Source organism: Triturus cristatus, chromosome 5_2 (assembly GCF_964204655.1).
Source record: "Triturus cristatus chromosome 5_2, aTriCri1.1, whole genome shotgun sequence".
NCBI classification, from domain to species: domain Eukaryota; kingdom Metazoa; phylum Chordata; class Amphibia; order Caudata; family Salamandridae; genus Triturus; species Triturus cristatus.
Genome location: NC_140588.1, coordinates 1,003,465,787 through 1,003,490,399, shown reverse-complemented (window position 1 = coordinate 1,003,490,399; position 24,613 = coordinate 1,003,465,787). Strand labels below are relative to the sequence as shown.

The window sequence follows — 24,613 nt, the reverse complement described above, 5'->3', positions numbered from 1 at the left end:
TAAAATATATGGACTCTGTAGCAAATATTATGGCTTACCTGTACAGAAAGGTCAGACAAATAAATCCTGCAAGTAGCAGCGGCAAATAGTCAGCGTGAGTGCTCTGAAAACACAAAAACTAAATGGATAAGTCATGCACCTCATTGAAAAATGATCATGCAGAGAACTCCTGTGATGTGAAAATTTACAACAGGAGGCGATGAAAATTTGAATTCAAGAGCAATATGCCACGCCCTCAGAGTGACCATCTAGATATTACAAGGGGAAAAACATGGCGGGTGTTCACGTCATCAGCGTGAACATGCTGAAATCGAAACGGCAATTACCAAACCAAAATGACAGGTGCCCATGTGCATTGTGTGGAAAAAATGGATTGGGGAAGACGGAGTTCCAAATGAACCATGCCAAAAGTGGTAGGCCTCCGCATCATGTCACTTGCATGCCAAACAAAAAGGTGGTTAAAAAACAGAGCACATTATTCCCTCATAGCAGGGTGAACATTTTGAATTTTCCCAAACCTGGTTGTGAATGAAAATGAATTTGCATTAATGTGAACAGACAGACTCAACCTATCCACTGAAAATTATGGGCATGGAAAAAAGACTGCCACACCAGTCTGTAGAGAGACATATCTGATGGAAAACCGTCCCGATATATCTGAAACTAAACTAAACTGAAAATCCACATAGGTAAGATAATATTACTTATAAAACCCTTTTTGTATTTCACATCAGGGAGCATGCACCTTTCATAATTAAATCAACAGCATAATACCTAGCAGGTAGCCTTTCGTGTCGGAATACTTATGAAGAACAAACGAGGTGGTTTACACTAGTGATTATTGCAGTGGCCGCCCCCGAATGGGACTTGAGGGCCGGTGCCATAATGAACGCTGCTCCCCTGTACGGATCTAGTTCCAGCCGCCTGGAAGCGCTCCGAAGCAGAAGGGGCACTTCCTGCACGGCAAAACGCGCACTGGTAAGTCGTCTAGTCACCTGGCCAATGGAGGGCCAGGTGATGTTTCGAAACCCCCAATCACTACTCTTGCCCGTCTCGGCGGTAAAGTCGTGGTAGGGGGATATAAGGCACCGCTCCCCACACTACAGCTCACTACTACATCGTGGAGCTGGGGAGCGGCGCCGAAGGGCTCTCGCTGGCTTCCTTTGGCTCTCATTCATTGAGGATTGGGGCGGCGACCACGGCAACCCAGCACAGGATGTCTGAGGCGAGGATCAAGGCCATCGGCAGGTGGCGATCCAATGCATACAAGACTTACGTGAGACCCCAGCTGCTGTACATGCTGTAAACAAACCCAGCAATGCAAAGACACGGGGAGGGAGCGCACGGGGGGCACAACCACAGGAGTATGTGGACGCCTGGCATTGTGTTTATTGCCTCAGCAGGACAGCAACCCCGGCTGGTATGGGTAGTGGGTCACTCATTTATTTTCCGTATGAATTCATGGTAGCAGCAGGGAACTTACAAGTGGAGAGGCGGGCCGGTCAGCACATTTTCCGATGGTGGGGCCGCCCAGGAATAAGATGGGACCAACTTCCAGCAGTGCTCGAGGAGCTACTGGCAGAAACAGCCTCGAGGAGCTACAGGCAGAAACAGCCTGGCACCCAGAAGTACTGACAATTCATCTGAGTGGGAATGACTTAGCCCAGCTGTGGAGAAAGGAGCTACTCCTCGTCATCCAGGCGCACATAACGGAGGCGGCTCGGTGCTTCGGGAACACCACCATCATATGGTCCAAACTGATCAGCCGGCTGGTGTGGCGAGAGGTAGATTTGCATGAGGCAGTCGAGAACTCAAATAGGAAACTGAATACCACTGTAAGCAAATTTTGCAAGACCAATGGCCTAGAGAGCATTAGGCATGGCCTCATTCACCCAGGCTGCCCAGAGCTCTACGGGCGGGATGGGGCTCACCTGTCTGAGGATGGGATGCTTGTATTTTGGGACAACTTATGGTGTGCGATCGTTTTATCAGGTTGCACCTAACAAGAGACGGAGTAAACAAAAATGACAGCATAGGGGGGAGCTGCAGGACGACGAGAGCCTCCCTAGCGACGTGGCGGATAAGAATGTTGTTATGGAGGCACACTGACAGGGCGGTGTGTAGAAGGAGGGCTGCTCACTTTGGGATGTCATATGGCAGGGTGAGTAGGCCTGACAAAAGGGGGTGGCAAATGGAGTCGGCGCTCGCAGCCCAGACCCTGCTAGATGGCAGAGCACAAAAAGAGACTAGCAAGGTAGCGAGTTGGGGCCTAACTCCGGGGAGAAGCTACCCCCCGACGCAAAGGGGCTTGAAAACCAACAGAACAATGTGTGACCCCAAATGTGGTGAGAAAGGAGATATGCCTGCAAAACAGCAGAATTACGAACTGTCTGGGTGATTTACGATTCATGATATGGAAAGGAGTTATGACAAACAAGTGATTTATATGTTTATGACCGGTAATGCAAATGATTTATGACACCAAGTTGTGATGGTTCATGACACAAATGATTTACGACACCCAATGATTTATGACCCGTGATTTATGATCTGCAACACTGTGATTTATGACACCCAATTTTATGATGGTTTGTGATAATGATTTATGACCCTGGCCATAAAATTATGCCCAGGGTACTGTAAAATGAGCATGCGTGTAAGGGTAATAAAACTGCGGCCAACAATGACCACAAAAACTACACTAGAGTTGGCTGTCTTTTGTAATATATCTGTAAGGAGGTTTGCATGCCATTCCGGAGTGAGCACAGTGCGGGTGTTATAACTGCCAAATAAGATATAACGTGTCCAGATACCACAAATAAATGACCAGCTCATGATGGCTAAGGGACGAAAAATCAGGAGTTTGAAACGCTGTTGCAGCCGTGGTTTTTGCTCTGATCCCTACCCTTTTGTCACATGTTAGCAGTATTGTTGTTACTCTGCGGAAAACGACTGGCCCAAGTCCCCTCAATATATTTCTTTTCTGTGATCACCTGGTAAAAAAGTCAAAGCTGTCTCTAGCATGAACAACAAGCATTGGCATAGCCAATAGGTCTCGCCTTTGGGACCTTATAAGTGTTTAGCCATGCAACAGTTGCATAACTAAATACTTTTAAGGTCCCAAAAGCGAGACCTATTGGCTATGCCAAGCGGCCCTGCGGCCGCGAAAGTGATCGCGATCAAACATCAAAGCGGCCGTGGGGCAGCGTAAGTGAAAGTAATCGCGGTCAAGCGAGGTGCGCGCACCCGCATACATGCACTGTAGCTCTAGGCTGGCCTGGTAGCACTTTTTGGAGCCCTCTCAAAAAGTCTCGCCAGGCCAGCGCATGCGCTGGGTCAGGCGAGACCTAAAAACGAGTGTCTCTCTTGATAGGTGACCTCATACAATTGCCAATCAAATGGCTTGTAATTTTCATGACATGAGCTCTGTCAGATAGCTTAAGCTAAATCTAGCCATGCCAAATAATCACATTTTGAAGGTATGATTTAGAGTCCCTTCTCAGAGCCGTGGAAGCATGGAATGAGTTATTTCGGTGGAACATTTTATTTTCCGTGAATTGTAGATTATTGTCTCCCCTGCAAGGTACATTTTTTGCCATTCTTCCCTGCAGTGCTTAATTTAAACCAGTGTTTTTGTTACTCAGCACCCACACCTTATTCTCTATTCCGGATCGAATAGTTTCTGTAATTTTGTGTGAGGCTCAACAACAGTTGTATAATAATTAAATATACATTAAAATCAGTGATACCTGACACCCAAAGTTATAAGAAAAGCTTGGGCTGGTGTTTGAGTCATTTTTAATGTATATTTAAAGTCTGAATTGTCCCACTTGTATGAGTGTGATAGTCAGTTGTGATGGTACTGTCATCGGCAGGTCTAGTGGGAGCAATGGATGGTGCAAGGTGCGATGGCCTCCTGACTTATTATTTTTACAAATTAAGTACTGCCTCCCTGCAGAGCAAGAATATGAGGGTAAGCACTCCCATCTGATGCCACTGCTTTGCTCAAGCCATGTTTAAAGAGCTGATTTAGATGTAGGCTCTGGCAACAGCCGCACAGACACCAATTGGACGTACGTATCCGGTGGGGTCACTCTGTAGAAGACGTCGTGTGTAACTTCTCCCAGGAATTAATTGACTTGCCTATTGCACATTCTTTCTCCAAGATGTATACTGCTTTTATGGGTTAGATGTTTTATGTTATCAATTTTGCTCTGTTCTCCGCAAATATCTCTACAATCCATTGTGTATATTTTGTATTTATCTATTTTACAGTACACCACCATATACATATTGGGGCATATTCTCAAGGACTTATCGCCGAGTTATCGGCACTTTATCGCCGCCAAAGTGGCGATAAATTTATTGCCCTATTCACAAGCTGGTGCTAACAGCCGACATCACCAGTTTTCCTGCGATAGCAGCCACTAAAAACATCGCCACAGATGACACCGGCAACTAAAGCAAATGAGGTGCAGAGTAGGCGTTCCCGTGCAAATATCTGCGACAACACCACTTCACAACATTCTCAATGACCAGCCAAATCGGCGATAAGATCCCAAAACATGCGATAAGGCGCTTTAGCAGCAGGGATTTAACACCTGCTCTTACCTGGTGTTGATTTGGACTACAACCTGCTCCAGAAAAGGGATCCCAGCCCAGAGCCACACCTGAAGAACAACAGATGCCTTGGAGCCACTGATCATGCAGCTCGGAGCCCCAAGAGGGCCACAAACCCACCGCCACCACCCCCAGGGCCACCACGCCCCCGATCTCCACCACCCCCTGCCCGGACTACCACAGAGGCAGCGCAGACAAAGACAGCGGACCTTCAGAAAATGCACCAGCCTCACAGACTTAACGTCAGAGGATGTAATTGCCCACTACAGGCTCAACAGGACAACCATCATGACCATCATTGCCTACAGGCTGATGGTACCAACATAGCGGACAACCAACATCCCTCCGCAGACAAAGCTGCAGGCTGTGCTGCACCTGTTGGCCTCTGGTACCTTCCAACCAACAACCGCCAGAGTCGGAGGAGTCTCACAGCCAGCCCTATCAAAGTTCATCACACCTGTCTTGGATGTTCAAGTTGTTGCCAGCACCAACCACTCTATGAGGGCTGGCTTACACTCACCCCACACTCATCCAGCATAGGCCTCACTGTACATGTGACCCTGGCAATAAAGGGGACGGACGCATGTGCCCATAGCCAGTTCCACAAACTATCTCAGTGTGTTCGTGTGGTCATAATGTATGCATGAGGGCCCCGGGCCCTACCACGTTACATTGTGCTGTGTACAGCGGACGCAACCATGTCACCGCAGGCAGTGGGTAAGACCTTGGACATGTAGCTTTGTCATCCCCCACTCAATACGTAAGAGGAGTGGACTGAGCCGGCATACGCAAGTCCAGCGTGGGGGTGTGAATGATTATCCCGTGGCTCTGGGCGTGGTTCAGTACTGGAAATGTGCAAATGTGTGTGTCTCTGTCGCAGTGTGGGTCTCCGTTGGGTTGTGTAAGTGGTCCCTGAGGGGACTTAGACACCCATGTATGTGATCTAGTTCCTCTGCCATGAGGTCGAACCCCACCCGCACCTGTTCGGCCACCTCCTTCTGGCAGTCTAACACCTCGCTGGAATGCGATGTGTTCTTCGGTGAGGTGCTGGGAGCCAGCCGTGGTGGTTGGTGCTTCCTGCTGTGTGGTCTGTGCAGGGGGTGGGGTCTCCTCGATGCAGCTGGGCTGCCCTGCTCCTGGAGGTGGGTTGCCTAAGATGTCTATGAGCTGTTGTAGGGCGTCGGTGTCGAAGGTGTGGAGGTCCTCTTCATCATCACTGATGAGTTGTCTGGTCTGCACTGCAGGAGGTGTTGATTGTCCCTCTGCAATGTGAAGGGGAGATGTATTTTAACATTGTGTTGACATGTATATTGACGCATTGTTCAAGTTTACATACAGACTGCATGACAATATACATTGTGACTGTTTGGGAGGAGCTGACTATTTGATGCGGGACAGTGAACATTTGAACTACATTACGGATGTGAGGTTGTACACGTACATTTTCATCTCACAGTTTCCTGCTATGCCACATGTGATTGGCCAGTTTCTACGCACTGGCGGAACCAGTTGTGTCCTCTGTTCTGTGGTGAAAGTGTTGCACTTTGTACCACATTGTCGTCAATGTGGATGTGCTGTTATTGCTATGTGTGTGTTGCATTGTGGGAGAGTCGCCCCTGCAGCTGTGATTTTGCTCCCCCTTATCCCTTTGAGGCGGTGTGCTTTTGACTTGTGTGCTTTTACGGTGCTGAGATGTTGGTGACTTGAGTCATTTGTGCTCTTGGACGTTTTTTGTACTCTTGTGCATTGTTTGTCTGCAGATGTTATGTTGACGTCAGGGGTTATTTGTGCACGTGGATGTGTCAGAGTGTGACCTGCTCCTTTCCGGATGTGGTCCACACTCAGCCACCTCAGTGTCGTGGTGTGCACAATGTCATGATGATTGGACTGCAGCCATGCTAATCGTCATGTAGTGTCACTTACATTGTCAGTGTGGCTCACAAATATGCATTTTTGCTGGGTTTCGCACATGTGCATGTGCTGGTTGTGAGATTGGTGATGTATGGGGTGGGACCCCTTTGGGCACATGGTGCACAGGGGCCTACTTGGTGTTTGTATGTGTGCTGCAGTGTGCCATGGGGATCAGGGACATGATCCAGAGTCAATGTGGGTGTGCAGTGTGCTACACATCATTGTGCATGTGTGCCATTGTGCCCATCTCCCCCTGTCCCCCCAGTCCCTGGTTGTTACTCACCCTGTTGCTCTTGGGTCAGGTCATATCGAGCTGTGTCCGGACTCCCAACTCCTTGCACCATCTCCACACTGATGACTGTGGCCACCATTTCCTCCAGCTCCTCCTGTGGCTCTGGACTCCCACCTCCAGTCGCCGTTGCTGCCTTCCTGTTGGAAGCAGGTTTTTGCTTGGTTTGGCTTTTCACATCATGCCAGCGCCTCTTGACCTCCTCCATTGACCTCTTCAACACTCCGACTGCATTCATGTTGTTCACGATGGACTGCCATATTTCCGTTTGTGTTGCCAAGGATACAGTGGAGGTGACAAACAGTTGTTGGAAGTGTTCTATCACCTCCGTGACGATGATCCGGTTTTCCTGTGGACTGAACCCTGTCTTCCTCTTCTCCTTGGCCTTCCCCGAGCATGGGGTTCCGGGCTGGTCCTCAGTGGGGCTTGTGGGGTTCGAGTTTCCTCTGCACTACGGTACAGGTGCATCCATGGTGCTACGCAGTTTATTTATTTTTGCCTTGTTTCTTGTTCTGCTTTTATAGTGCAATTTTCCGCGTGACGCTTGGGAATTGCAGGCCTGTCACTGGTTATTGCAGATTTTTGTATTGGGATTGGCCACATCGCAACTTTTTTCGCGTTTCGCGTTTTTTTGGGTTCACTTTAGTTTTAACACAGTCATTTGACACGTTATCGTGAGACTATCGCATGGTGCCACCGGGTTGAGAATACAACGTAAACACAGTGTTATTTTTCCGTGATAGACTGCGATGTGCAAAGTTGTGTTAAGCTATTTTTGCAATGATTATCACACGTTCTTGAGAACATCCCCCATTGCTTTGTTTGTAGACCCTATGAACTAGTTTTTTTAGTGCATTTGTTGCACAAAAGATATAAAATAAATACAGAGACCAGATACCCTCCTTTTTGTTTTCCAGCAGAGCCAGACTTGGGTTCAAAGACGCTTGAGGTGCGCAGAGACAGCAGGAAAAGCAAAGGCATATGGAAGCCTCTGATGGGGGAGTCTGTCGAGTTGCCGCTTCATAAGGTAGGCCCTGTCGCTGTTCACAGTTTTGAGTAGCTCGTGTTTTCTTTGTGCCGCACTCTCCAGTCACACAGCATGTTTCTACTAATAGTATTGCAGTTGTACCTCTGGCAGGGCCTGTTTGTACTCTGTTTCTACTCACTGAGTTGCTACAGAAAAAAGCTGTAAAACTGCAATTTGTCAGACATAGCATACTGTCAATAGAGTAATGCATATTTTTGGTTGTAAGATTACAAGGCTATCTTTTTACCTTTCAGACAGTTACTTTCTTTTTTTTTTAATAGGAAAAAACAGCCTAATAGCATTTAGAGTGTCTGAAATGACTTGTTGGAAAATACACAAGTCGAAAATGTCTTATTTTTTGAGTGTTGCTTTCTACTTTCTTTCAGAGCCGTAATGCTATGTTATGTTATTAATATATGAGTAATTCACTATTTACCATAAATATAGCCTTGTAGTGCTGCCAGGTGCGCCATTGCACAATGTTGCACGTTTTTCATTTTAGACCATTGACTGAGGCGTCCTGGGATTGTTTGTTTGCAGTGTGGTTTTGTGTTAATCTCGGAGGCTGTTCAGTGGTCTTGCGTGTTAGAAGGTTTAGTGCTGGATTCATATGAAGAAAGATCATCTGTGGTCATCTTAGCTTGTTGGGGTTCGTTTGGACCTTCCTAGAGGTTCCTTACTAGGTGAGGGCAGTATGTGGTGAAGGGTGAGCTGTGATCCATCACTGGACACCCCCTGGCCCAACTCCATTACTACTTCGTGAATCTTGCAAATTCATAATCGGGGGTGGGCGGAATGTTTTACTCCACCCGTGTTTCCATGATGCAGACAGTTTGTTTACCTTGGGTTTTTATTATATGTAGGCAAAACAGGACAGTAGAAATTAACATAGGCGAAGCAAACGGTGAGTTAAAATTAAACTAAAAAAAAAAATACTGGTTCATTCTTCTGCTAAAGTATGGTTTGTTTTTCCTATGACTGTTTAAAGGAACTTTCCATGTCCTCTAAGAGGGAGGTGTGTCTTACAGCAATATTGACAGCTTGCAGGTGGTCATAGTAAGGCGGTGTACAATGGGTGAAGTTGCCATTGCAAAGGTCTTATAAAAAAGCATTAATTACGAATTTTGTGAAGTTTATGTAAGCATTTGCAGCTCTACAACCTTTCGGTATGTGAGAAAAAAAACGCAAAAATAGGTCTGGCAGCAATGAACCTCAGTGGTAAAATACACACTCACTGTGAACATTCTCTCGTAAAAAATGTTTTTTGAGAGAAGATACTTCCGCAAGCAACATATAAAGATTACCGAGCTCGTAAGATTTTCAGAACTTGGCAGGCAAAACTTAAATTTCAAGAGGCCATAATAAAACGATCTACTTGGGGACTTGCTCATATCCAGGTGTCTCAAATCAGATTTTGAGAAGATAATTGTGCTATCTTTTTTAATATACTTCGGGCCTGAGATGTATTGTTTGTTATGATTGGCAGCTGACCTCACTGAATTAAATAATTGCATCCTGGGGCAGAACATGCAGGTGGCTTTTACACACTGAGGACCAAAAGTATATTAAATTGACAAAAAGGACTTATTTACAAACCATTTCCTTGCATGTCTCTAACCTCAAACAGCTACACAATGGATGCAAGTTGTCTTAAACAGAAGCCCTTCAATTGCCCACGCGACACTTGTGCAAAGTTTTGTGGACATTGAGCACCCATTAAATAATGTTCGCATGGGGTGTGGCATTTAGTGCACATGCTACCTGCTCACTATCTCGAGATTTGGACCTCACGATGGAGGTTAATGAGAAAGTTGTGTGTCTTTTCTTCAAATCCGCAGTGTGCAAACTCACATTTTCCTCTGTTTACTCACAAGATATGTGGTAAATTGTACCTTTTATCTGTTTTTTCAGGAAAAAAAACTCTAGGCATGCACAATTTGCACTCGAGTCCTAATCATAATTCGGATGCAACTACGTGATTGGCTGTTGTAGGACACAATAGTGTCGGTGCTAATATCTGCATACTCACCTTTAGTCGCATCATGGTTTTATTGTAATATGCTGATTCTGAGGAGGCAGTGAATCCCCATTCTAACTGTTTCCTTACACTTAATAGTCACTCATTCAGAGAACAGCTATGGAAGATGTCGTCAGCAGAATGATTCAGTGGCACTTGTAACCAGGGCCACTGAAATTATGCGGCAGTGGAGGGCCAAATTATGCAGCAGGGTTGAGCAAATTATGCGGCAAGAAAAGCCAAATTATCTGATCGTTTAACTTCATTATTTTGACATTTTTACACTTGCTAACACTGTCTGGGCTATGGTTGCAGCTCATTAGTACCAGGGTAGCAATCAAATATAGCAACCGAAAGCTGCCAAGTTAACTTTTGCAAAGTGCCTTCCACTGTGCGGCAACACGTATCGCCGCGATTCTAAGAACGTTTGAACCATATGAGGTAGAAACATTTTTATTTGCTTAAATCGGCAGATCATGCAGCAGATAATGAATTTTGTTGATTATGTGGCAAATGTGCCTCATCTATAACTATGTGACCAACGCTGAGGCTCCACATTTGCCCAGTGACCCTGGTTATGACCTTTGCTCATTGACACTCACCTAGTTCTGTTCTTATTTGGGGTTAATCACAGTTATAGATTATAGTGATGTCATGCAAGGTGTTTTGTTGCATATTAAATTAAATTGTCTAGGTATAAAGTATTTGCCCTGGATTAGCCCTGAGAATATTTGTATTACACAAGTGTATTGTTGCATAATTCTGCTTCTGTTTTGTCCAGACTACAAGGCTTCATTGGAACTGTGAAAGGGATGTGCTCCGAGGCCACAATACATTTTCTGCTCGAACCAGTTGCTTGCCACAATTTTATGAGACTTTTGTATGTGAGGACTGCCCTCGTATCCGATTTTGATACCGACCTAGTGAATGTCTTATAGTGCATGAGATATGTGTAACTTCACGTAACTTAGGTGGAAATCATATGTATTACATGAAGGGAGAAATGTTGCAGCTTCGCCTGTCCCTGGTTACTAGTTAAGACTGGGGGTGAATGTTTTGCCAATGTGCAACATTCCGTCCATCATCTTGTGTGTTTTACTAGTTAAGGACTGGTTCGGTTCTGCTCAGCAGAGGCTGCAGGGTGCTGCGGCTATTCTCCAAATGTTGCCAAGGGCCCAAATCCAGCAACAGCCATGCACCTGAAAAGGGCAGTCTCACTGAAGTGGCGGCTTAGCTATGGGGACAACCTGTCCCAAATCCAGCAACAGCCATGCACCTGAAAAGGGCAGTCTCACTGAAGTGGCGGCTTAGCTATGGGGACAACCTGTCCCAAATCCAGCAACAGCCATGCACCTGAAAAGGGCAGTCTCACTGAAGTGGCGGCTTATCTATGGGGACAACCTGTCCCAAATCCAGCAACAGCCATGCACCTGAAAAGGGCAGTCTCACTGAAGTGGCGGCTTAGATGGGGACACCCTGTCCCAAATCCAGCAACAGCCATGCACCTGAAAAGGGCAGTCTCACTGAAGTGGCGGCTTAGCTATGGGGACACCCCAAGTAAAAAGGACACATCAGAAGCAGAATCACAGCTGTGTAGTCTTGACCCACATTGTTGACTATACCAAACCGCTCATTATAGCCTGCATGGGTGTTGGCCCCAGTGTCATTCAATCAATCAAAGCATTTGTAAAGCGCACTACATACCCGCGAGGGTCTCAAGGCGCTAGGGGGGGGGGGGGGGAAGCTGCTACTGTTCGAAGAGCCAGGTCTTGAGAAGTCTTCTGAAGGTCAGAAGGTCAGAAGGTCTGCGGTAGGTGCACTGAGTGCCCGGGCATCATTTAATGCTATAAATAATCAAGTGCCAGAGCGCCAAAAGCTGCCTTCTCAACAGTGCATCCCCAATACAAAATGTACAGGCATAGTGCCTTGATGCGATTTCAGAGAGTACCCTTAATGTAACACAGCCAGGGCACTTTTTGAGCGTGACCTTTGGAGCATATACCCCTACGAAACTCTTTAAAATAACAGTGCCTTGCCATTTGTTCTAAGCCTTGTCCAATAAATGATATTATTAATGACTGGCATATTATCTATGGGAAATGATTCCAATGTGGTTTCCACCGCTATTGTCGGTGTCCACTGGCTGGGCCGGACTGCGAGCCCTTTTTTGCGGCGGGCTGAGGGCTTGGGGGGGTAGTTTAAGAGCAGGGTTGGATGCCAGGACCCAACCATGCCCCCAATGGTCCCATTCTAGTCACAGCCTGGTTTGAACATTTTTGCCAGGGCTGATTTTGGTTCCGAGTCCGGACTTGCCTAGTGGTACCCTGATTCGGATACTCGTGAATATGTTTTCAGAGTTTTCAGTGGCATGCTCTTTTGCTCTTATGGGTCATAACATTGCAGAACAACAAGATCTGGCATGACTCCTGTTTGGAAGGCCCTCTCTCCTCTCTCCTGGGTGACCTGGAGGAAAGGTGAATTCCTGAAACGTCAGTCAGTGCAATAGACCCATAGAGATAATCAGGTGATGGAGGGCAGGCAGCAAAGGTGAGCACCATCTTCTGAGCACGGTGCACTACAATATAATTAGTACAAGGGCACATGTGCACGTGCCTGCTCTGGTTCAAAAGGTGCAAGGGTGAAGGAGCCCATGCAGACCTTTGAGTGGAAAGGCCATGACTGGGGTGGGAGGAAAGCTTGTCCTACTGGCAGAGGAGCTCTAATACATGTGGGGCTGCCCATCTATTGTACGCCCCATGCACAGGCATTCATATGCAGTAGATTAGGCTTTGGAAAAGTGAATGTGCAAGACACATGCCTGCCTCTACTGTGAACTGTTCTAATTACCTTGTAAGTCCCTTGTTAAGTGGTATCCGATATATCCAGGGCCTGTAAATTAAATCCTACTAAATTAAATCCTACTAGTGGGCCTGTAGCGCTGCTTGTGCCACCCACAGAAGTAGCCTTTCAAAGCTGTCTCAGGCTGACCACTGCAAGGCCTGTGTGCGAAGTTTACTGCCATATTGATTTGGCATTTAAAGTTATTTGCCAAGCCTGAAACTCTCTTTTTGCTGCATTAAGGTCACCCTTAAGGTAGGCCCTAGGTACGCCTATGGGCCGGGTGCTGTGTAGGTAAAAGGTAGGACATGTGCCTTTATTGTGTGGCATGCCTGGTAGTGACAAACACCCTATTCAGTTTTCATTACAATGAGTGCTGCTCCTCTAATAGGTTAGCATTGGGAATTCCCTTATATGTTTTTCAGTGGTAATTTCTTATCTGGAAGGAGTAGTGTTGCCATGTGTGGTATGCTTAGAATAGCCGTGATAAATCCCGCTTACTGGTGTAAGTGGATTTCCATTACTATGGTGGAAATGCCACTTTTAGAAAGTGGGCATTTCATTGTGCTTATGAATCTTATGCTTTGCAGCCTGACTCCCATCCACGTCTAGGGTAGAGTGAAAGATGGGCTTTGTGCATACTTTCCAGACAGCCATCACATATGAAGGTGTGGGTATAATAGGTTTGCATGTGCAGTCATCTGCATACTGAATGGTCTTCCTTGGTGGGAGAGAGGGAGGTGGGGCATACTTCAATTTGTATGCGCTGGGCGCTGCCTTCACACAAAGGGGTCGTTTACCCTCTACTCATGTCTGGAGCCAGGGCTGGGATTGAATGGGGGTATTGTGAGCTTCTAAGATTTCTTTTGAAGTTTCCTCAACATCAAAGACATTTTTGAGTATAAGTACAGGGGCTCTGACCCCATGGTTTTAGACAGTGCATGGGAGTTGTGACCAGATGCTGCTCGCTCTACAGAGTGCCAGAAGGAACTGATATGCTGCCAAGAGGAACTGCCATTGGACTGACTTGCCTGTTGTGCTGACCCGTGGCCTGCTGGGCTACAAGAAAGAATGCCACTTTGCTACAAGGCCCCTCATGTACTGGTCTGCCTGCCTGCTTTCTTGCTTTTTTGTGCCCCCCCCAGTGCTCTCCATGAGTTCATGGGCTTGCCTGCCCCTCCTGTCTGTTCTCATGGGGGTTTCTTTCTGGAGGAAGCCCTAACACTGCCCACAACCGGCCGTGGGACTAGTGAGTCTGGCCATTCTACACTTGTTCAGCCAGCGCGTGGAGAGCACTGCCTGTTTGGTACTAAAAGCGCTGGTGTAGCGCATTCCGACTAGCTTGAGGGAATCAGCAGCTTGTCCCCGTTGCGACTAGCGCCATGCGCTAAGCCGAATTCCGGCTGCTGAAGTGGCCACACCCCTTAATGTCGATTCCTTGCTTCAGGGAAGCCAGGCTGAGTGGAAAGAGATTGCCACCACAGTTTTATTTGCTCCCGTCCAAGGCTGTACCAGAATCGAGGGACGGGGAGGAGCGAGGTGGAGTTCACGTAGTCCTAGTTGCTGGCCGCTTTTTGTCCTGAGTCTTGGTAGCTTCAGGGTTTGTCTGCCAATACGACTGCAGGGCACCCGGACGATATTAGCCGCTGACCCGCTCTTCCTTTACGGGCGGCTCTGGGTTTACAGAGGCGGCTGTCCTGGTGTGTTTACAGCTCCCTTTCCCTACTCGGCATGCGGGGGACCCTGCAATGTCTCCCCCGCCATATCTTGCTGGCTGTGCACCCCCCCCACACCCCTGATAAGACATACCTGGGGGTATTTGTGCAGTAGGGCATATGTGGTAATTCCACATCACTGGGCGGATCCTTGATGGAGGCCCAATCGCTAAGGGGAAAAAGTACTGTTAGAATGCAGCACAGTTACTGAATTGTGACTGATTGGAGCATAGGTGCTCCGGGACCCACACTGGTGTGTCCAGCACCATGTTGTCAGTAATAGGAGCACAGGGTGCTGCATCCTATGCAGTGATGTTATTTAGTGGTGCCCGTGATTAAAGTGATTTATGTGTTTTAGCCATTATTGTTGCATTACCAGCACAAATTAGTTGGTTTATGTCATGCTTATGCCTATTACTGACAGGATATAGAAAACTCATCCAGGAGCTGTATCGTATGCACTATAATGTTTTGTTTCATGATGTTTTGCAGTATGATAGATGTTCTTTGATTGTACACATTGTGAGGTTTATGGCAGTTGCCTAGTTGGCAAAGTGAATATTGGTTTATGTTGTTTTGGTCTATGTTTATATAAAATACAGAAAGTTATTTCTATATAATATTGTGAGGAGTCTCTTTTGCAGTGTGTTTATTGTGTCACTGGTGTGTGTGTTGCGCAAACACTTTACAATTGTCTCTGGAATAAGCCTGACTGCTCGTGCCAAGCTACAAAGGGGGTGAGAAGGGGTTATCTTGGGTGTGTAACTCCCCTACCCTGACTAGAGTGGTGGGTTCTGCCTGGCTTAGGTGCATACCTCAGCCAACCAGAAACCCCATTAAAAAAATTAAATAATATATATATATATATATTTATAACTTGTGCCCTAAAGTAACTAGAACTCACACCCCTGCCATGCACAGTGCTGTCCACAATGATGTCATTTCAGAAGTTGCAGTGATGTTGTAAATGATATCATAGAAGATCTCATGCGTGATATACCATGTGAGGTAATTAGCCGTGCATGTTGAGGGAGAGTTGCTTGTGATAACTATAGTTGTTGAATATGAGTGGGTTTTTTTAAACAGTATGTTTTACTGACATTTTCACCCAGCTATAGTGTCTCTTTAACATTTCGCTTTTTCAGTGAAAGTCTAGGGTATTATTTTAATGTAATTGTTGTATTTATTAACTTAATGCTTTCATTTTCTCAATGCTTTATTTTATTGACTGTGGTATCTCTTCCCCTATGGTATGTTCCCCTGTTCCTTTCCTCTTTCCCTTATGGTACATTCCAGCCATTCCGACCGGAGTTAACTATAGAATGTTGTGGTCATCTCCTGTGAGGCCAGACGTGAGGTGTTGGTGTGGCGGAGAGGGGAGACCGTAATAAAGACTCTTTCTCGTACCTGATGCTTCCAGTGTCTTTCTAACACTGGATCCCATCCTCATCGCCAGAATTAGAAAGACACTGGAAGCATCAGTTACAAGAGAGAGTCTTTATTACGGTCTCTCCTCTCCGCCACACCAACACCTCAGTAATGTATGACATTCTTACAATTCCTTTTTTTTTTTTTTTTTTTATTTATTGTCCAGGTACCAAAAACAATATACATTTACATTTTACATTTTACAATCCCATTCGAATAATTTATACCAAATGAATAATATAGTTCTGTAATTAACATACTTGGGTCCTATTAACTGAGCAAAGTGTTACAGGTTAGAATCCCTCCATCTTTTTAATGGAGCCCACAAATTCTGTCCCTCTTCTCTTCTTTTCCTACCCCAATGAACAAAAAGGGAAGATTCAATATTATGTATACCCAACAGTCTTGCCAACCACATATGAAACACCGGCGCTTGTGTGTCTTTCCAGCCCGCGGAGATAAGAATCCGAAGAACCGAAACAGCAATAAAAACAAGGGCTTCTGCTTCTTTATTCAGCCCCAACTTACTGTCCGTTCCCATTATCATAAGAGTAGGGGATAAATTAATCTTAACTCCTAACAACATCTCCAAAAATTTCTCAATTTCCCCACAAATTACTTTTAGTTTCTCACATTGCTGAAACATATGTACTAAATTTGCTGGTCCTTCCTGACATCTAGGACAGTTATCATTCTCCCTTTTACCCCAAATAAACAATTTAGCTGGCGTAAAATACAAATTAAACAAGGTTTTATATTGTTGGGCTTTCAAATTTGTTGATCGAAACAACCTCATAGCTAACTGAAGTGCTCTGTCAATATCAACATCCGGGTCTCCCAATCTCGATACCCAGGCAGCTTCCATTTTTTCCAAATCATCGGGGATCTCTGACAATAGAAATCTATATACTAATTTAATCTTATTACCTCCTTTTAATAAGTAATCCATCACTTTAATTCTGTTCCCTATAATGATCCTTGATCTTAAAGCCATTATAATACTATGAATTTGGACAAACTTGAACCCTTGATTCCCTGGAATATTGTATTTTTGCTGGATATTCTTGAATTCCATCAAGACCTCCCCTTCAAAAATATCACTTACAGTTTGAATTCCATGATGTTCCCATAGTCTCCCCATACTATCCCCACTCAATTGCGGGAAAACCTTAGAATTCCACAATGGTGTATATCCATTAACTTTTGGTATTGATAGTAATTTTCGAACTTGTTTCCATACTTGCCAAATGCCTTCAAGCGACTTGTATCTCATTTTTTTGAAATATCTTCTCTCAGTTTTCCGTAGCAGAAGCCCCAATGCTTCTCTGCCTAGCATAAGTACATAAATAGAGGGGGGATATTGAATGCCAAATGATGATTCCAAAAGGTTAGTGGCAGGATCGAATAGGATTGCCATCTTAGTCAGCAAACACGCCCAATAGTACAATCTAATATTCGGCATTGCTAACCCCCCTTTTTCCCGTGGAAGGGACAAATACTTCATTGATCGTCTGATTTTACCGTATTGCCAGATAAAATTCATGAAAGTTGCTTCTATTGACCCTAATAAACTCTCATCTATCGCAAATGGAATAGCACGAAAAAGATATAAAATCTTAGGGAACATAGTCATTTTCACCACATTAACTCTCCCTATTATAGACAGATGTAGGGTATCTATTCTTTTAAGGTCTGCCGTTATTGATTTCAACAAAGGGGCAAAATTTTCTTTTATGATCATATCTATAGCTGAGCTAACCATAACCCCTAAATAAACAGCTGACTCAGTATATCTTATATCCTCTTTTTGAATATTAGCTGTACAAATTATCTGAGTCTTATCCTCATTCAAGCGATAGCCGGATGAGCGGCCAAATTCCTCAGCTATCTCTTTCAGAGCTACTAATGCCCTATTCGGCTCAGATGTAATTATCGCCAGATCGTCCGCATAAGCCAATAATTTGGTCTCCATCTGATTACAGACTATTGGTTTAATATCATTGCAAGCCATAATTCTACATATCAAAGGATCTATATATAACGCAAAAAGAATAGGTGAGCAGGGGCACCCCTGACGCGTCCCCCTGGAGATATGAATTGATTCTGAGCTTTCACCCATTAGCTGGATTTTAGCCTCAGGATCACAATACATGGCCCTAATAGCTTTAATTATATTAGGGCCGAAGCCCCTTTGGTCCAATATCCCCCATAAATACTTCCACGCAACACGGTCAAAGGCCTTTTCTGCGTCGAGAAGGATCATGGCCATCCTTCCCCCCAAGTCAACCTGCACATCGAACAGAGTGATCGCTCGCCTAATATGATCAGTTGTACCTCTGCCTGGAATAAATCCGTGCTGCCACGGGGAGACAAGACCGCCAATAATCCTTCCCAGCCTTTTAGCCAAAATCTTAGCATAGATCTTATTGTCCGCATTAATGAGGGATATTGGCCGATAGGATCCAGGGTGCTCTTTAGGTTTTCCTTTTTTATGGAAGACAATAATATTTGTCTCATGCCAGGACTCCGGTATCACTCCCGTACACATTATCCCGTTAAATAGATCCAACAATATCAAAGCAATTTCCTTCTGAATGCATTTATAAACTTCTAGCGGGATACTGTCCGGTCCTGACGCCTTTCCGGTTGCCATCTCCTGTAATGCCTCCAATACCTCATCCATTTCCAGATCCTTGTCTAGCTCTCCTTTATCGTTCATGCTTACCAGAGGCCCACTATCTACAAACTCGTGACTGCCGGTCTCTGAATCACTCTCTTCCTTATACAGTGTCTGATAAAAGTTTCTAAAAACTTTTAATATATCACTTGGTTCAGAATAATTCTGATTGCCTTCACATATGTTTGAAATAGTATTTTTAGTTTTCCCTTGTCTGATCCGAAGTGCCAATAATCTACCTGCCTGTTCGCCAATCTCATATAATTTACCTCTATGGGTCTGATATTCACCTGCAGCTTTCTGGGCTACCTGCTTATGAAGTTCTGCTTGAATAATGGAGATCCTCTGTCTAGTCCCCACTCCATCTTTTCCCTGGCCAATTTCCCTCATATGCTGTTCTTCTGCTTCTGTTATCTGATTAATTAATCTTAGGTTCTCTGTCCGATCTACTTTCCTACGGTTAGCAGAGTAACTAATTGTTTCGCCCCTCAGTGCTGCCTTAAATGCGTCCCAAACATTATTTCTGGATGCGCTAAAACGATTAGCATCAAAGTAATCCTGCGTCCATTTTCTTAGGTGTTCAACATAGCTACTATCCGCTAACAATCTCCTTTCAAAGGTCCATCTTGAGGATTTTTTTTTAAAAGCCTCACATTCATATTCCAAAATCAGGGGGCTATGATCAGACATAGTTTTGGGTAATTTATTAATATTAACTTTATTCAATTCTGTTGCTGATACCAGAAAATAATCCAGTTTTGAATATTTCTTAAAAGGACACGAGAAATAAGTAAAGCCCGGATTATTGGGCTCCTTATTTCCCCATACATCTACCAGCCCATATGATTTAACCAAGGAACTAATAGCTCGAAATACCCTAGGTTTTCGCCCTAGATAAGGGCCTTTATTTATGAAATCAATATGAATATTAAGGTCACCACATACTATAACTGGGCCAGACCAGTTTGCCAATTCTACTTCCAAAAAATCAAATATTTCAGGATCATCCTGGTTAGACCCATAGATCACACAGATTGTGCACCCAATTTCCAACTCTACCAATGCCCATCTCCCAGTTATATCGGCCCTTTGACGTTTTGCCCCACCCAACGTTGATTTGGCTAAAATTGCCACACCTCTTAAAATAGACGTCTGTGATGAACAGGTCAGCAGATCAAAACCTTTAATATTTATCAAATGTTTTTTTTCCCAAGGTAGATGCGTCTCCTGTAAACACAAGACATCTATAGAGTTTAACCTAACGAAGTGCCCTAATCTCTGCCTTTTCCTCCAATCATTTAAACCACCTATATTGACTGTGCATATCTTAAGTTTCCCCATTGCTATCTTTTACATCTTACTTTGACTTCACCAAAATTCAGAACCCAAACCGTTATAGAAATACAAAAAATATCGCTCCTGAAAATGGCACCTGGACTTATTATTTTTTTAGGTTTTTCCAGCTCCTTACCCTTCCCCCCAACCAACCCCAACCCCAACCCTCTCTCCCCACCCCCCCCACCACCACCTCGACCCCCTCTCCTCCCCTTACCCCTACCTCCATTCCCCAGGAGGCGCTCAGACCGAGGTCTGTGCATGTGATGTGAACAGCATTAGTGAGCTGGGTGGCACTTAAACCAATCGTCAAATATATTCATACCATACCAGTACCCCCCCTCACAACTAGTAGATCCGAAGAGCTGCAATAATACCCCTGAGATAAAATATTCAGCCTTTTGGATTACCCAGAGTGTCCAAGAATTCTTTCGCCTTTATCTCGGATGAAAAATATCTTGTCTGTCCGTCATAAATCACTTTGAGCTGCGCTGGATTAATTAAATAGCACTGAGTATTTCTTTCTTGAAATGGCTTAATTAACTGCCTCAGTCTCCAACGTCTCTCTACCGTTGTATGGCAGAAGTCTGCACGGACAAAGAAAGAAACCTCCCCATTTGATCTTCTTGCTTCTGGTCTAGCTTTTTCCAAGATAGTCTGTCGCAGGAGAAAGTTCCCCAGGAATACTAAGATTGCTCGTGGTTTTACCTCGCCTCCTATCGTTGCTCGAATCTTAAACGGGGTGCGGTGTGCTCTTTGAATTTCAGATGACCAATTCCATTCTGATAGCTCCGGGAAGGTGGATTTAAATAGCTTAATTATATATGCTCTGGCGTCTCCAGCTTCCACTCCCTCGGGAACCCCCAGCACCCTGAGATTGTTCCTCCTCTGTCGGTTTTCAAATTCTTCGAGCTTCCACTGGATATCGCTGATTTGCGCATTCTGAGCCTCAACTTGAGTAGAGGTATGAGCCGTTTCTGCTTCCGTTTCAACAATTCTCTCCTCTAGGCTCGTCACCCTCTCCCCTATATTGGTAAATGCCTTGGAAAGCTTCCTTACCACCCCCTGCATCTTTCTCATAGCAGCTTGAGCCTTTCGACTGTCCTGAGAGGTTTCTTCCCTGTGCGCAAGGATAGCTTGATGTATGACCTCCAGCATTGTGGTATTTTCAACTGTTTCCGGAATAGGAGTGGCGGATGAATAGTCCCATTTTAAATTACCACTTCCCCGATCTTGAGCTTCTGCCTTTGATTTAGATTTAGATTTTTTGGTAATTGTGGGTGGATCCAAATCACTCTCCTCCAAGTCAAGTTCGGCATTACTGTCCCCCGACATTGAGCTTTGTTCATCCTGAGACCACTCTGCCTCTTCGGAGACTGAAAAGAAGCAGTCACTATGCTCCTTTTCCTTATCCTGAGTAACCTTATCTCCAGGACCCACATCTGCAGCCGCCATTAGATTGCCATCCTCTCCAGGAGGAGTCAGCTGAGATAGCCCTAATTCAACACTTTCTCCCGTCGTTTTAGGTAATTCCTCCCTCATACCATTGTTTGCCACCAAGTTAGACCCTAGCAATGTATCCGGCAGAACAGTCATTCCAGAGTTGCTGCCTTCATTTTCATTCACAGGCAAAGGGGGAGGGGTAACTTTCACTACTTTTACAGAAATAGCCGTAATATTGCTTTGGGATAAAGTCTGGGTTGCTTCATTACCTTTACCCCCGTTTTCATCCCTTACGGGCTCCTCCGTAGCTGCTTCTACTGCAGTTTCACTCCTAGGCTCCTTTCCACGGGCAAACAGTTCTGCTATTGACGTGCCGCCTATTTGATTCTTGCTCGAGGCGCCGCCTTTCCCCCGACTCACCGGGTCAGCTACCGACATCCGACGAGAGACCATTGGATCCGCCGCACCTGCCTCCAATGCCTTTGAACCCGCAGCAACTCCCGTAGCAGTTCCACCTCGGGGCTTTCGTGCCGTGGCGGCCGCCTTAGTTCCTGCAGTGTTTGCTGCTAACTTCGGAGGCATACTTCGTCCAGTCCTCGTCCTCGTCCTTACTCCCAACAGGTAAGAGAGAAACCTCCAAATCGGGCGTCCCGTTATCTGTACTATAATCGAGGTGCTGGCCGTCCAGACTTTAAACCGCATCTCCGATCATATATTCCTTAGCGGCTCGTACTCGGGTCTGTATGTTCACCTACACCATCCCGGCTCACTGATGCTGCTATCGACCTCTAAGCAGTCGCCATCTTGCCTCCTCACTCAAGTCGACATTCTTACAATTCCTAATTATAACGTCACTTTAACCTTCGTTTTTATCAGTGAATGTTTATGTTTTTTTATAACGTAAAGGAAATACCCATTGCCATGCACGGTGAGTTGAGGGGTAGGGCACAGGATGTCCCTTTGGGGACGCTCTCATCAGACCTAAGGGGGCAGGGTATACCTACTATGCCCCCCTTTATGTTTTTCTTTTACCTTTTTTCAGAACATGGGACTGAGCCTTCGTGTCCTACAATGACTGCTGCCACATTTTGAATGTTTTTAAAATGCAAAGTAAGATGTCCATTGTCATGCGCTGCAAGGGGATAGGTGCAGGGCTTCCCTCTAGGACCCCCCACCAGGCCTAAGGGGCAGATCTTTTGGATCTGTAGATCCTCAGCATCATGAAATATATAAATATTTTGAACCTTAATTTCTCTAAAACTACTAAATAGAATACACCACAATCACAAAAAGCACACTTTCTGGACCAAGATCTATCTTTCTGCCAAATTTGGTGCAATTCCGTTCAGTTGCTTTGGTTGTAGTTTTCCTATGAAAAACTGCATGGGGAAAACGTGTTTGGGGACTCCCTCTTTTTTGTCGGCCCTCGTTTGATGGATCACCCTGAAGGAATGAGATGAGGTGGATCAGACTTATTTTGGAAAGTTTCATGAAGATTGGTCAAACAGCACTAAAGCTATAAGCAAACATAAAAATCAGTTTCCTATGGCAACAGTTGCTACTGACTGTATATATACACACATATATGTATATGTATATGTATATATATATATATGTGTATATATATTTGTTTTTTGTAAAAAAAAAAATTCACTGTATAAAACAACGGTTAAAGTGATGTTATTGTTAGGCATGGTATTAATATGATAGCTCCCATTAAAAAAAAAAAAATAAATAGAAGTTCACCAAAAAGAAAGATAAAGTGATGTTTTAGTTAGGTTTTGAAATAGGATAAAAACTTATGTTTTAAAAAAAAAATTCTGAAATGTTCCAGTTATAGTTTACAGAGTCAACTATAAATTGCACCTGGTCATTCACTACTTATGACCTCACACATTACATCTCTCATGACATCTTAATTGACATCACTGATGATATCTTTCTTGAGCAAGCTTGCACGGCACCACATACCACGGGGTTGGAGCTTGAGTGGTGGGTACCGTGATACTTTATAAGAGGGCTCCATTGTATTCTGCGAGAGTACGGGAGCACTTCACACCAGGTTCCACACTGGGTTCCATAGGAGCACTATGGTATCCGCTGCACACATTTTTTTAAGTATCTGTATCTGGGGGTCAGGGTGTCTCACTGTGCCCCCTTTTAAAATCTTTTTTAGGGCACGGGGCCAAGTTCCTGTGCCCTGTAATGGCGGCCGCAACATTTTCTTCTCAGTTACTGCCAGCAATAGCGATTCAGATAGGTCTCCTGGTACCCAAATGCTCGATGGGAAAAAAATAAGCTCCTTCGACCAATGAGAATGCACTATTTTTTTAGTTTTCGGTATTGTGTGAAATTTCTTGAAAACGTCCCAACAGATTTACAACAAATCACAAATAGCATACTTTCTGACTGAAGTTCTAACTGTTTGCCAAATTTGGTGTAGTTCAGTTCAGCCAAGCAATTATTCCTATGGCACGATACAACAGGAATCTGTGTCTCATGGAATTTACGAGTGGAGATATACAGTGTATATATATATTTATATATATATATATATATATTCAAAGCAAGTTTTGTGCTAACTCTATTTGAAGATATGGGCAAGTGCATGCAGTTGAGAGCCATGAGTGAACATATACCATTGGAAAGGATGCAATGCAAAATTCATGAAACACCAAATATTTTATGAACGACAGAAAAGACCTTTTGAGGGTAATGAAGTCGCAGGATGGTTCAGCGGACATGCAGTCAAGTGCTTACATTAGCACAAGTAGATCACGTGGGAGCTTCAAGGCTTCATAAAAAAAAAACTCTGTTACTGAAAAATGGGGGATATTGAAGAAAATAGGTGGAAATAAATTAGATGAAAGCAAAATGTCTATGCTCTGTATAGAATCTGGATTCTGTAATTGGATGATATGGCTGGTCTGCCTATAACTCAAAGACCAACAAGCCCTAAACTGTTTAGTAATCCATTTGATGAAAGGCTTAACATGAACAGATAGGGACGCATGTTGCATGGTGGGCATCTTTTTTCGCTTTTCATTGGACTCTTCCTTTCTTACTACTCTAAAACAGTTATTAGTCCTGCCATTTTGTTTTCCTTTTCACATCAGGGGGCTCTCAAGGAGCCGTAAGATACCATGTGACACCTAATTAACTATATAAAGGGGGGGGGGGGATTTCCTGGCGAACGTTAATGGCACTGAATCAAAGCCTTAACTCAGGTAGGATACCAGGGAGAGAAAGGAGTAAAGTTAGTCTGGATAGTGATTGCCTGGTCCTGCACTGTACACGCATGAAAATGTACCTC

General features: G+C 44.7%; 1 protein-coding gene across 1 annotated transcript in view; it reads left to right on the top strand.

Annotated features, from left to right (window-relative positions):
- Positions 1 to 24,613, top strand: part of ARHGEF9 (Cdc42 guanine nucleotide exchange factor 9) — a 1,163,048-nt gene that overhangs the window by 376,143 nt on the left and 762,292 nt on the right. Inside the window, exon 7 of the mRNA XM_085608275.1 lies at positions 7,738 to 7,847. Within this exon, the coding sequence (XP_085464401.1) occupies positions 7,738 to 7,847 (110 nt within the window). The remainder of the gene's footprint in view (positions 1 to 7,737; positions 7,848 to 24,613) is intronic.